Consider the following 12,241-nt stretch of genomic DNA (forward strand, 5'->3'; position numbering starts at 1 on the left):
TGAATTGCCCACAGAGAGATCAAATGCACAACACTGGTGTTATTAGCACCGGGTTCTGACCAGCAGAGACAATGGATGCTGTATGCCACTGATATTTCTAACGTAGCACACAGCAACATGCCCTTCTAGGGAGCTGCAGTGTGCCTGAGTAAAATGATTTAACAAGGTTAGCCACAGCCTATAGTAAATGCAGGGTGCCCCTGACACAGGGAATGATTGTCATCTGACTCCATTGATTCAGAAGGCTGAACAATTGCTTTGTTAAACTATACTATATTACATTATACTACACTATATTAAAGAGATACTGTACTAAACTAAATTACATACTAAAGAAAACTCGTGACTGTCTGCCCACAGCCAGGATACAGCTTTGACCCTATAGGCCAATTAATATAAACAATCATTACCAGAGTGCAATTAAGAACTTACTTCAGCTAAACAATCTTCCCAACACGTTCTACATGTGCAAAACAACAGGAGCAGCAAGTAAAGATAAGAATTGTTTTCTCTTCTTCTGTCTGTGCTTCTCCAGTAAAAAACCGGAGAGAATTATCTCTCTCTGTTCAGAGAATGTGAATGCCACAATAGCCTCAGTTATTCATCAATTTCCAAAAGTGGTTTTCTAGAAAAAAAAACATACCCCGAAATACCAAGAAAAGAGGCACAAGAACTTCATTATTCAACACAGAAGGCTTTATTTACAATTAAACATAAGGATATCAGAAAAAAATATTTGAGCTTTATTTTACTTGTATTTTCATTAATGTTTCTAATGAAAGTTACCCTGCACTGTTTGAACAAATGTAAATACTTAACACTAGCCTTAGTATAATGAATTAACAATAACTGTAACTGATGCTTTGGATGAAATAACTAAAAATTACAATTCAAGTGCAGTCTAGGTGCTGGACATAGCTTAAAAGCCAAAACTTGCATTGAGATCAATGAGATTATGCATATGGACAAACCATATAAAATTTGGCCCTGAGACATTTAACATCATGGCCTGACTTGCTGGATCACTTCTGCTGGAGCACCACATAGCACTAAATAACACTAGTAAAGCAAACACTAACTTACTGACAATGTACTTGAAGTCAAATAAAATGAAATTGAAATGTTAGCACATCAAAAACTACAGGAGCACTTCTGTTGTTCCTTTCATGTTTTCCTGACACAAAAGCTGTTTTATTATAGAAAGTTGGTTTCAGATCTTGAACCACAGCAGAGCTGTGTTTATCTCAGAGGAGATATGGCTTAATGACTTCAGCTGTCCCCATACTTTTTTGACCAGTCCATAGGACTCTAGGGATCTAGGGATGGCTTCAGTTGTGTCAAATTGTCCCCAAGCTAATATGGGAACAGAGCATCACATATGATACCAGCAATAAGGGGGAATATGAGAAAAAGATGTTTTTCATTGACTAGCCAGCACCATGAGTAATCAAGTACACAGGCTGAGAGCAGCCCTTCCCTCCAGAGTCACACCAGGGCAGCTCCAGCTCACAGCTGGAAGGAGAGTGCAGCCATGTACCCCACAGACCTCGCCTTCAAGAACAATGTCTTGGGATTTCTGTGACTCATCAGCTCTACTGATAGCTACAAAGCTTTGTCCACGAGGAACAGCGCAATAAAACACCAGCATTATAGTCAGTTGGATTTTCCCTTTATTTCCAAAGGTAAGAACACCTTAATAAAGATACCCAGCCAAAGACATTGTACTTCATTAGCAAGATGAACCTTTCTGGTTTAAAGTCCATTGTAGCATTGTTTCCAAACAGCAGGATGTGAGAGGCTGGCCATGTTTGATTTCCCTTTTTCTTTCCAGCTCCTAAATAAGGGGATTAAAGATCCTAAACGAAATCTTAGAAAATGCTGAACTTAGACTCTTGTTCTGAATTTATTGAATCCATGGAAAGAGACCAGCAACACTCTGTATTTGCCCCATTTACTGTCAGAATAAAATACAGCATTCAGATCAAATGAAAAAGTCAACTATTTATGGAGATGTCAGTGTTTGCTACCTGTCTACAAGCTGATGCACCTCATTAAACGAATGGTTGCACAGATTTCTTTGTGGCAGATGGTTTATCAGTAAGTAATTGGGGCTACCTGTTTTCATTTATGTGCTTCTATAGCAAGTGGAACCCTCTGATGTTTGATCAAAAATCATTATCTCAGTCTTTCCTGTCTCTGAAGCATTTTGGAATATTTTCTCTTGTCCTGTCAGGTGACATATCAGATCATTCTTCAAGGGAGGCCTCGGGCCAAGTGGGCTTAGGGCAGTGAAGAGGCTGTTCAAACAAGAGCCAGAAATAAAGCTCACAGGAGACAATGGGAAGAGCAGTGGAGCAGGTTGGGAGTTAGGGAGTGGTTCAGATTAATAAACAGTTGAGGAGCCAAATGCCGACGAGCCCCATCAGCATATGGATGACTGTGTTGTATCTGTGAGCCATCTCCGTATAAAATGTATGAACCATGTGTTTTAGTAAGTCTTTTATAAACTTCATGTATTACAGTTAGTAACTTTACATAATAAACTTCACATTCAACGCAATTCACATCCCTGAATAGAGGACAGAGAGCAGAACTATGGCAGCAGCTTCCATTCCTTGAAGGAACAGAGAGAAATATTGCAATGAGAGCAGCTAGAGCACAGCATGAGCTCCAAATCGTTGTCATTCCCAGCCTGCGCTCGGAGACGGAACATTAGCAAGCGGCTTTCGTTTTCTTGCAAATCCAGAAGAAAATGAGTAGCAAGTTGCATAAATGGCAGAAGGTGGACTAAAATCCAACTGCACTTCGACCTCAGTCTGCATGACTGCAATTTAAAATGTATAACAAGTTTCAGATAAAGTCTTTTGATAGTGCAGTTTCCACAGTGGCCTCTTTAGTGATGTCAGAAGTGTGGACCTTTGAAAACATCAGCTTATCTGGGTTAGTAAGCTGGTCTTCTCAAAATGGAAAAACATGTTGAATTCCACAGCACATGAGTTGACTGTGCCTTGAATCATACCTTTTGTCTCTGAATTTTAACAAGCTGCTTAGCTGAAATTTCAATTAAACATTGATTGCCTCTGAAGTCTTTTCACCTGTTGTGAAATAAAATCAGAATTCAGAATAGTGTAGTATAATGTAATATAGTATAGTTTAACAAAGGTAATATAGTATAGTTTAACAAAATATGGTGAGTCAAGTCTTCAGCTTAAGAATACCTCTTTAATACAGCACACTTTCCACCATAATGTTAATGTCTCTGCAATTCTTTTAAATAACTCCAAAAATGTGTTTTCTTCCCCAGGAATCAGCACATTAATCCACCACCTGGTCAGTCTGCCCCCATGGGAGTATATTTGCCTCTGTGGGCTAGGTGTGTCCAGGAGGCGCTCAGACTGACGTTACAGTGATGCACCACTGAGAGAGAAGTGAGAAAACAGCACTCAATAGAAAGTGTCATTTACAGTGGGTTCCCTGAACCTCAGACAGGGGATGTCCTGGGAGAGCACAGCAATCTGCAGCTGTGTGGCCTCTGTCTCAGAAAGGTGCTAGAGGACACTTCTCAGCAGTTTAACAGTCTTGGACAAAACATCAATCTTAAAGAAATCACAACAAACAAAATCACAACAAACAAAAATGTTGCTCTTCTGATAAAGTTCCCAATGACCACCCCTGAGTTAAGAGCATCCTAAAAGATTTAGGATGGGAAGAGAACTTGAAAATATTAGGCCAATTATCTGGATGATTTCCTACAGAACAACTACTGAATTTTCTAGCATGTAAAAAAAAATAACAGCGAAATAGGTAACGTTTCTGAACTCTTAAAACCCTGAGAAGAAGTCACTGCTGAGGACTGAGCCATTAAAGGTTACTTACTTATTTTAATTTCTTTGACCTGCATATGAAATAGGACCCCAAGAAGGCCAGGAAGAGCACAGAGCCTCCGATGATCAGTGCCATCTGCAGCATGCTCAGCATCTGGAGCTTACCGGAGATTTTAGCTCTGAACATTTCTGCTTTCTCATCCCCAATAACAGCAGACTGAAACAGTGCAAGAAAAACATCACTGAAAGGTGATGTACATATGCAAGACCTCACTTGCTGAATATACTCTTGGTGTGGTGCAAATCACAGCGTGAGTTTAATTACCCAGTTTCAGGGCACTAAGATTAGAAAAGCTAAGTAGTTTTTTTGTTTATTTGTTTGTTTATAATCAGAGAATATTAATAGACATAAAATATACTAACCTCATTTAGCCAGAGAATAGGGAACACATAGGGTTTTTTAACTTTTTTTAAAGGCCTGAAATGAGAAAAAAAGTACAGCATGTTACTTTCAGTTTCCTACATAAGCCCACTCTCTGCTTAAACATTTTTTTTCTTCTCTAACTATATTTCTGTCTTTCAGATGTACCTTTTAAATATACGATTGGAGTGAAAAAAACCAAACCAAACCAAAACTACAACTAGTAGCAGCCATTTTATATATTGGGCAACCATAATTTCCTGTCTAATCTTCTGTATATGGGCAGTCCGACACAGAGAAGGATAAAGATCTGTGTGGTGTTCACATGTACAAGATGCTTATCCATCATATGTACAAGATTTTTATCCGTGTGCATTTGGGCCATTGAAGAGGAAAAAAACCAAACAACTAGAGACACATTTACCCTTGTGATAAAACCATCTAGTGACAGGGAATACGTAAATTCTCTTTCTCATTGGATTTATTACAGAAAATACAGTTTTTGTTCGTCCTCATGACCCCATTTGGGTTTTACCCGAATGTTATTTTTAAGAAAATTTTGCCTTGTAAGCTTCTGTAGGGAAATCAAATGTGTTTTAAAATACCTGGGCAGTGTCCTGCTCAGGAAGATTTACTCTGAACAAGCTTTGGGGAAGTATTTTTATTTCTTCTTCTCCAAAACATTTCTACTGATGCTCTCATAGACCAGTCAGCCCAATTAAAAAATTCTTTAAAGATAAAATAAAGAAGTAGCACTTACTCAATTCTGCTTGAAGGCCTCACAAGGAGGTTTACTTGCAGCCTTTTTGCAAATCGTAGTGTAAAACCAGTCACCTAAAACCAATGAAAAACATCCAACAAGACATTAATTTAGATTTGTTAATCAGATGCTAAAGTCTATATATGGACTGTGTCAAAAAAGCACTTTGGGATTATTTTATCCTTATGTTTTGAAGGATCAATTTTTATGAAATGGTAATGTTTCTAAGGGTTTCTCATTTCTCACAGAAGTTCTAATTTTGTGGCTTTACCATAGTTACTTTTGTTATTTACATTTAAACCTGAAGACAAAGTTAAATCAGTCATGGCATATTTCATATAAAGATGTGTTTCAGGGGTTTTTTTCCACCAAAAGTTTTTTTCCACCTGAAGACAAAGTTAAATCAGTCATGGCATATTTCATATAAAGATGTGTTTCAGGGGTTTTTTTCCACCAAAAGTCAGCTAAATTTTCTTTTTCAAAATGAAGGATATTTAACTTGCATAGGGCTGAAAACAAACCTTTCATATGAGGACAAACATGTATACAAAGGTCAAGTCATTTCTTCATATCTTTCTTCTACTCTGTCTTTCACAAAAAAAGGCTGTGGTTCTTAAAAATTTTGTGTAATATTTAGGAAAATCTGGTTGATGTCTTTATTTCAAATAAGGTGAAACAAAGATTTAACTTCATTTCTCCTCACTGAAGTTACATAGCTTAATTGGCTAATTTTAGTGAGAAATTATTAATTTTATTTTTTTGTTCAAAGTAAGAGCAAAATAGAATTTTGGAACCTTTGAGTTCATCGTACAATTCAGAAAACTTTGGTAAGTACACTTAAAGATCTGAATCACTGAAATAGAAATAGAGGTAAATTTTTAAGAAGTCAAAATAAATTCATTCTGTTTGGGAGATCTGCTAGACAATTCAAGTCACAAAGACTTAAACTAGGTGTATTTAAATCAGACTTTTCAGAGTTCTAGTAATAGGAAATAAACCCATCTATGTTTATTTAGTTTCAATTGAGATAGTAATTATCCAAAAAATGACTAGTTATAGATTAAAAAAAAAAACCTAAATGTAGAAGAAACAGAAGCTTTTTCATAGAATATAATTTTCTCAAAGTACCTGAAGATCACAGAAAAGCTACGACATTCTTCAGTTTGCAGAATCTATCAGGTTCAATCCCATGTTCCCAATAAGTAAAAATCAAAACAGATTTTCCAAACTTTGAAGGTCAGAATGAGGCAAAGTTTTGCTCTAAATTTCCCCTGCTGAAACCATACCACTTTGAGAGCAGACCTTAGGAAAGCAAGCATGAAAATATTGCATCTTCTGCTTGTCCCTCTGGCAAAAGGCACACTCTACTACTATTAAATCTAAACATTGCAGGTTTCCCAAGGTACAAGTATTAAATACTTGGACTTACAGGCTCTATGTCTAGATATGTCTCATGCTCCTTTTCATTTGGGCTCAGGCCTTCCACGTTATTCAATATAGATTCACTTGCATGAAGAAAATGAGGAAGAGAGATATATACTGGTCTTTCTATTAAAAAAAAACAAACAACAAACAAACTCTCTTGAACCATTAAGTCTTGCTTTGGCACTCATCTTCACATGTCATTTTCTAAACATAGTCACACTATATAGATGTACAATCCTGATAAAAATGTTAATAGTCTAGCCCCACCACCCAAAAAAACCAAAAAACCAAAAAGCCCCAACCCAAACCAAAAAAACCCCAAAATTCAAGCATTTTTCTGATTTATTTGCTGTCATGAGGAAAATTTGCATCGTGAAATAAACTGCAGTTCCAAATCCTGCTTGTATTGCGTCTACACTGTGGAGCTGGCAGTGCTCCCATTCTCATGCTGAGGTGAGGACACGACTGTCACTGTCCCTGCCCACCTTCATGATCTTGTTTTAGCCTGGAGGGACCTCTCACAGTTCACTCTGCACAAAATGCAGACTCAGTATGTATTTATTTTACCAACACCACACTGAGCCAGTGCTGTCTGTGTACATACATGCAACTGTGGACATACCCACCCCTGCTGTGTGTGTGAATTGCCACAGACACAAGGTGCTGAACTATCCCTGGCTTTTACACAGTGCCCCTCCTTTCCTTTCTCTACACACACTCCTGCAGTTTCAGTACACAATCCATGGCATTCCAACTTTGCATAGCACTATCCAAAATACAGAAAAATCATACTCCTCATTTTGGGCAGCGAGGCTGCAGAAATGTGAGGGGTCTCACAAACAACCTGCGGAAAAGTTCACAGACAAACATCCTGGATATCAGAGTAACACCTCAGCTACAGGACAAGTGTCTTGTCCCCAGTTCAATGGCTTGTGTGGCAGTACTGTGTCACCACCATACTTGCTTTGCAGGCACTGATGTCCAGGACTCCAGCTAAGGTGCAGTTCTCTGATATTTCTTTATCTGTGCAGAAGCAATAATTGTCTGGGACTTCAGTTGGTGCTGCAAATGCTTCACGAGGAACCACGAAACGATTCAGTGTGATCCCCTTCACAACCTGCTCACTGTGGAAAACTCCATAGATTGATCTGAACACAAAAGAGGAGAAATGTGTTTCAGCCTTTTGGATTAAAAGTCTAAATTCGTGCCAATGCTCTTGAAGGATCTCCCCAGCTGCCTCTCTCTTAAAAGGAAGAACCCCCCCAGGGACCCATGTCCAGGCTCCTGCTGCACTGTTCAGCAAATTGTAAGTGTGTTTCTCTGTAATGGACAATATTCCACACCTTCACTAAAAGATGTATAAGCTCAGTGGTGAACATGACAATACACAAAGCAACAGACAACATTTCAAATACTAATGATAAACAATATAGACAAAACTAACAAATTAATTGAGATCTCTTTTCTCTGCACACAGCTACATCTGCACACAGCTTATCCATATAAAGCATCTCTGATACAGTTTTTTGCTGACCTTAGGGTAATCTAAGCTTTATGATGCAGATAACATCTAGCATATAACCTTATTCTGTTGCATATGAATCAGAATACTACTTAAGCTCTTAAGCTTCTTTTTGCTAATTCAGTATCAGCTGATACAGAGGTATGGTTGCTACACAGTAATGCAACCAGGACATCAATACTTTGTATTGCAGCCAAACAAAAGAAGGGTTTTGCAACATGGACAGAACAATTTTTCCTGACCCTGCTTCAGCAGGACCTTTGGACAGTTGTTATTGTCCTTTACTGTTCATAAATTGTGAGAATTTCATGGCTGGAGGGATCTCTCAAACTGTGAGTGCAATCAATCCAAAGAATTTTATCATTTCTCCTCTGCATAGAATTCTATTTTCTATGAATTGGGAAATGTTTTCCAGTTTGTGGATAAAATTGCTTCAAAAAAAACTTCATGTAAAAACATTAATCTTAAAAAAAAAAACACTCTGCAAAGCAAATGACCCACTTTAAACCTAGTAAAAAGGAAGCATCTGTTTCCAGTCAGCAAAATAAATAAAGGGTTTGAACTTCCCAAAGAAGATATGCTGTGATGAACTTTAAATCTTTACCATTTCTTTCAGTGATCCCACTGGGGAACCTGGGGACACTGGATAGCCCAGCAGAAGCAGCAGGCTTAAAAGTCATCAGCACGGGATGAATTAAGCAGACTTGTTTGTAAATACATAAAAATAAAATATGTAAAAATATCCTGTGAGAAAAAATTTTGAGTATCTATTGAATGACAGTAAACACTGTTCTGCATAAATGATTTTTTCCAGACATGCCTAAGATGGACCTAACTGGACCCTGCTGTACCTGTTGCCTTCTCACACCAAATAAGGCTGGGACCTGACTTAAGAAGAAGTTCATGACTTTGAACTCTTTGGCCCTCAGTGCCTTTTAAAGATGTCTAACAGCTCACAATGTCACATTTTCCTGAATATGCATCTGTAACTGGCTGAAATAAAGTACATTGTATTAGCTACTTGAAATAAGAGTGGTAGAATCAGGCTCTGAATCATGAGCACAACACAACTTTACTTGTGTTTCAGGTGAAAAGTTTATGTTGCACTGCCTGGCTGACCTGAGCCCAGGCACAGCCACTGCAGCCACCCTCTGAAAACAAAGAGCCCTCAGAGGCACACTTGGGTGTGAGCACACTGCAGGAAGGGAGCAGCCTACCTGCAAATGTCAGAGGAGAAGAAGCGCAGTACCTGATCCTTCTTAACAAACGGTGGGAAGGATGCTCCATCTGTGAGTAAAAGAAAACATGAGCTTGAAAGCAATTCTGCTTAGAAGACATGGTTTAATTTCTAGCTCAATACTCAGTTGTTACTTTCCTGTAAAGCTGTGAGTAAGTAACAATGTGAGTCATTTGTGGAAAAATGTTTATGTAAGTTATTGCACATTGACAGGCACTTCACAGATAACATGTAATTGTTCCTGAAAGTGAGCCAAGATATAGCAGCTTTTTTTTTTTTGCCCCCAGATTTGAAGCTATATTATCAAACCCATTTAAAACAGAGGATATTAAAAAAAAAAAAAAAAAAACAACAACGAAACTGCTTAATATGAAGCCAAAAACCTGTTGCCATTGCTTCAAGGTTTATGCACCTAGGTTTGTATACCTAAACCTTTCTGAAGATCCTTGAGTCACCTGCAATTATGATACTCAGTGCTTACAAGCAACACAGCTTTAGACTTCAATACTGTCTATTTAATAATCAGTGCTAAACCTTTTCCACCAAAGATTGCTCAAGCAGGTCTCTAAGCTGAGGTCCTTCTAGAACTAATGGAGAGAATGAAGCCACTTCTAGAGCACAAGAGCACAAATCCACGTCACCCCATGGCAGAAATGCAAAGTAAGTCAGAGGAGCAGCACTTTGGTGTTGTTTCTCTCCACTTGCTCTAAAAGAGTGCAGACACTCAGATTTGTATTTCTGCATTGCATGGACCCAGAGTTATGTAAGAGGAGCCTCTGCCATTTTCCCAATTAAGGTGTTGTAACAAACCTTTAACCAGTACATTTGTTAGTTTTTGCAGCAATTTCTGTTTAGTTTCTTAGGCAGCAGCCATAACCAAACAATTGCAAACATCTGTGATGTCTTTGAATCCAGCTGGCAAGAGCACGAAGGCTAAATTACATACTGCCACTTGCCCACTGCTGACAGAAGCACTTTTTTTTTCAAACACTCAAGATCATCCTAAACACACACTATGTTTCTAAATCTTGGCATTCTTGTGAAGTTGGCAAACATGGAGTCCGGTCAAGCCCCATACAAATATCCTGTTTTATATTTTTATCTTTATTATCTTTTTTTTTTATATTTTCCTATACATGTTAAGCTTTTATGTGAAAGCTTACAAGATAAGTTAGAATTCTCACACTTACAAGATTTTTAAACCTGTTACATCCCCAAATACAGCAATGTCACACTGAATGACCTTGTGAACTGTGCAGCAATCTTTGCTCCCAAGTAAAAGCTCATTTTCACTCTACTGGAGCACTTAATTAGTTAGTAGCATATGTTTATTCAATCAGTTACAAAAGAAAAATAAACAAAAGAGCTGACCCTGGCTAAAAAAAATTAAAATGCCAGGCCCCATAAAAAAGAGGGGAAGTCCTAGAATGTAAGATAATATTGTTTCTTATAAAATTAATTACATGGCTTAAAAAGGAACTAATCCTTTGTGGCTCACAGAGTTGTGGAAAATCAGATTCTTGTGATATATTTTAAATACTTCAAATACTTTGCTGCACAGTCTGGGTTAAAAGGAAAATTATCTATGCCAGGTAAAGCAGAATGGAAAATAGAGGGGAAAAAATACAAACAAAGCAACCCAACACAAAAGCCTTCATTTACTGAAGGTCTGGAGCTTTCTGCAAAAGCCTCCAGCAAGACACCTGCCAGTCTCAGCTCTACAGGTTGTGGTGTCCTCACAGCAATGCTTTCACTAATCAAAAAGAAAAATATCACCTTGAACAAATGTATCTTAAACAACTCAGCTCTTTACCCATGCATTCCAAAAGAAAATTCAAAAATATTTGTCTATAGTCTATTCATCCCAGTCTTGTAGATCACTAGAAAACGAAAAGGGATGAAGAAGAAAAGTAGTTACTTTTCTTCTTCATCCCTTTTCGTTTTCTAGTGATCTACAAGCCATTCATCTGACAGCCTCCTCCTTTGTTGCTGTAATTTCTTTTCATATATAAGGATATCCATTCTGGTGCATTTAATTAAATTTTCAACAGTGTAAATGAATGTGCATTATTAAAATGCCAAGATAATTTTCAACTACTATAGCAAAGAAACAGACTCTTAATTATATTGCGATATGAAAATAATTAGTAGAAACATGAGAACTGGATAATTTTGTTTCTCTTCCACATTTACTCTAGATGGAGAAGCTGTGTGCATGCATAGATAAAATGATTTGCAGTAATAAATAATTCATCTATTTTAATAGATACACACATATGCATATACCATAGTAGTAGTATGTCTGCATATATATAGATATTTAATATACAGAATACAGAACTGGCAAAGCCTGGGGTAGCTAATTTAAATATTGTATTTCATTATTCCCTTGAAATATCAAGAAAAGTGTTGACATTTTAAAAAGCTTTAATAGACTCACCTGTGCCATTAACCATATCGCAGTGGCCTTTCCAGTATGAAAGAGTCCTGTAAGATAAAATAAAAGTCATGCTGCATGTAGTCGATTTTACCATGTAAGTACTTTGATTACCTGTATTAGCAAATATAACTGTTCCTGGATATCCTGACCCATTAGCAAAGGCAAAGGATAGAGATGTTCATTAATTCAGATAAATTACAGGATCCATTAGAAGAGGTTAAAAGGAACCTATCTACTTAAGAATACAAAACAGAAGTAAATACTTGTATCAAAGAATCAATAACTCTCTTAAGTCCAAGCTCCTAACAGAACTAATGGTAGCTGAAAGAAAGTCATGGTTTTGCTAAGCACAAGGTTGATCCCGTTTCCTTTGAATCATTGTAGTTTTTTTCTATTTATCTATAGCTCTTAGTGAATCAAGTACTTAAAGCCATACCTTGAAATTTTTTTTTTTTTTTTACTCTACAATGTTATGATACCTTTGATTTTTATAGCTTTCAATTATTGCTGTTTTTGTAATATCTTCTGTCCCAGTATACACACTGTAAGGTCCATCGGTTGTCCCATTATACTGTAACAGATGCAACAAGAAGGAATAACAGTAAGAAATAT

General features: G+C 37.3%; 1 protein-coding gene across 5 annotated transcripts in view; it reads right to left on the reverse strand.

The window, feature by feature from the left end:
* Positions 1 to 680: 680 nt before the first annotated feature.
* The window catches only part of CD36 (CD36 molecule), a 31,013-nt gene continuing 19,452 nt past the window's right edge, over positions 681 to 12,241 (reverse strand). For all 5 annotated transcript variants that reach the window (XM_036401521.2, XM_036401519.2, XM_036401516.2 and 2 more), the window contains exons 6-14: positions 12,109 to 12,200; positions 11,630 to 11,676; positions 9,170 to 9,239; positions 7,391 to 7,578; positions 6,435 to 6,553; positions 5,006 to 5,079; positions 4,248 to 4,302; positions 3,877 to 4,041; positions 681 to 3,095 (exon numbers count right to left, since the gene is read on the reverse strand). In XM_036401521.2, coding sequence (XP_036257414.1) covers positions 3,877 to 4,041; positions 4,248 to 4,302; positions 5,006 to 5,079; positions 6,435 to 6,553; positions 7,391 to 7,578; positions 9,170 to 9,239; positions 11,630 to 11,676; positions 12,109 to 12,200 — 810 coding nt within the window. In that variant the 3' untranslated portion in view covers positions 681 to 3,095. The remainder of the gene's footprint in view (positions 3,096 to 3,876; positions 4,042 to 4,247; positions 4,303 to 5,005; positions 5,080 to 6,434; positions 6,554 to 7,390; positions 7,579 to 9,169; positions 9,240 to 11,629; positions 11,677 to 12,108; positions 12,201 to 12,241) is intronic.

This window comes from Molothrus ater, chromosome 5, assembly GCF_012460135.2.
Source record: "Molothrus ater isolate BHLD 08-10-18 breed brown headed cowbird chromosome 5, BPBGC_Mater_1.1, whole genome shotgun sequence".
NCBI classification, from domain to species: Eukaryota; Metazoa; Chordata; class Aves; order Passeriformes; family Icteridae; genus Molothrus; species Molothrus ater.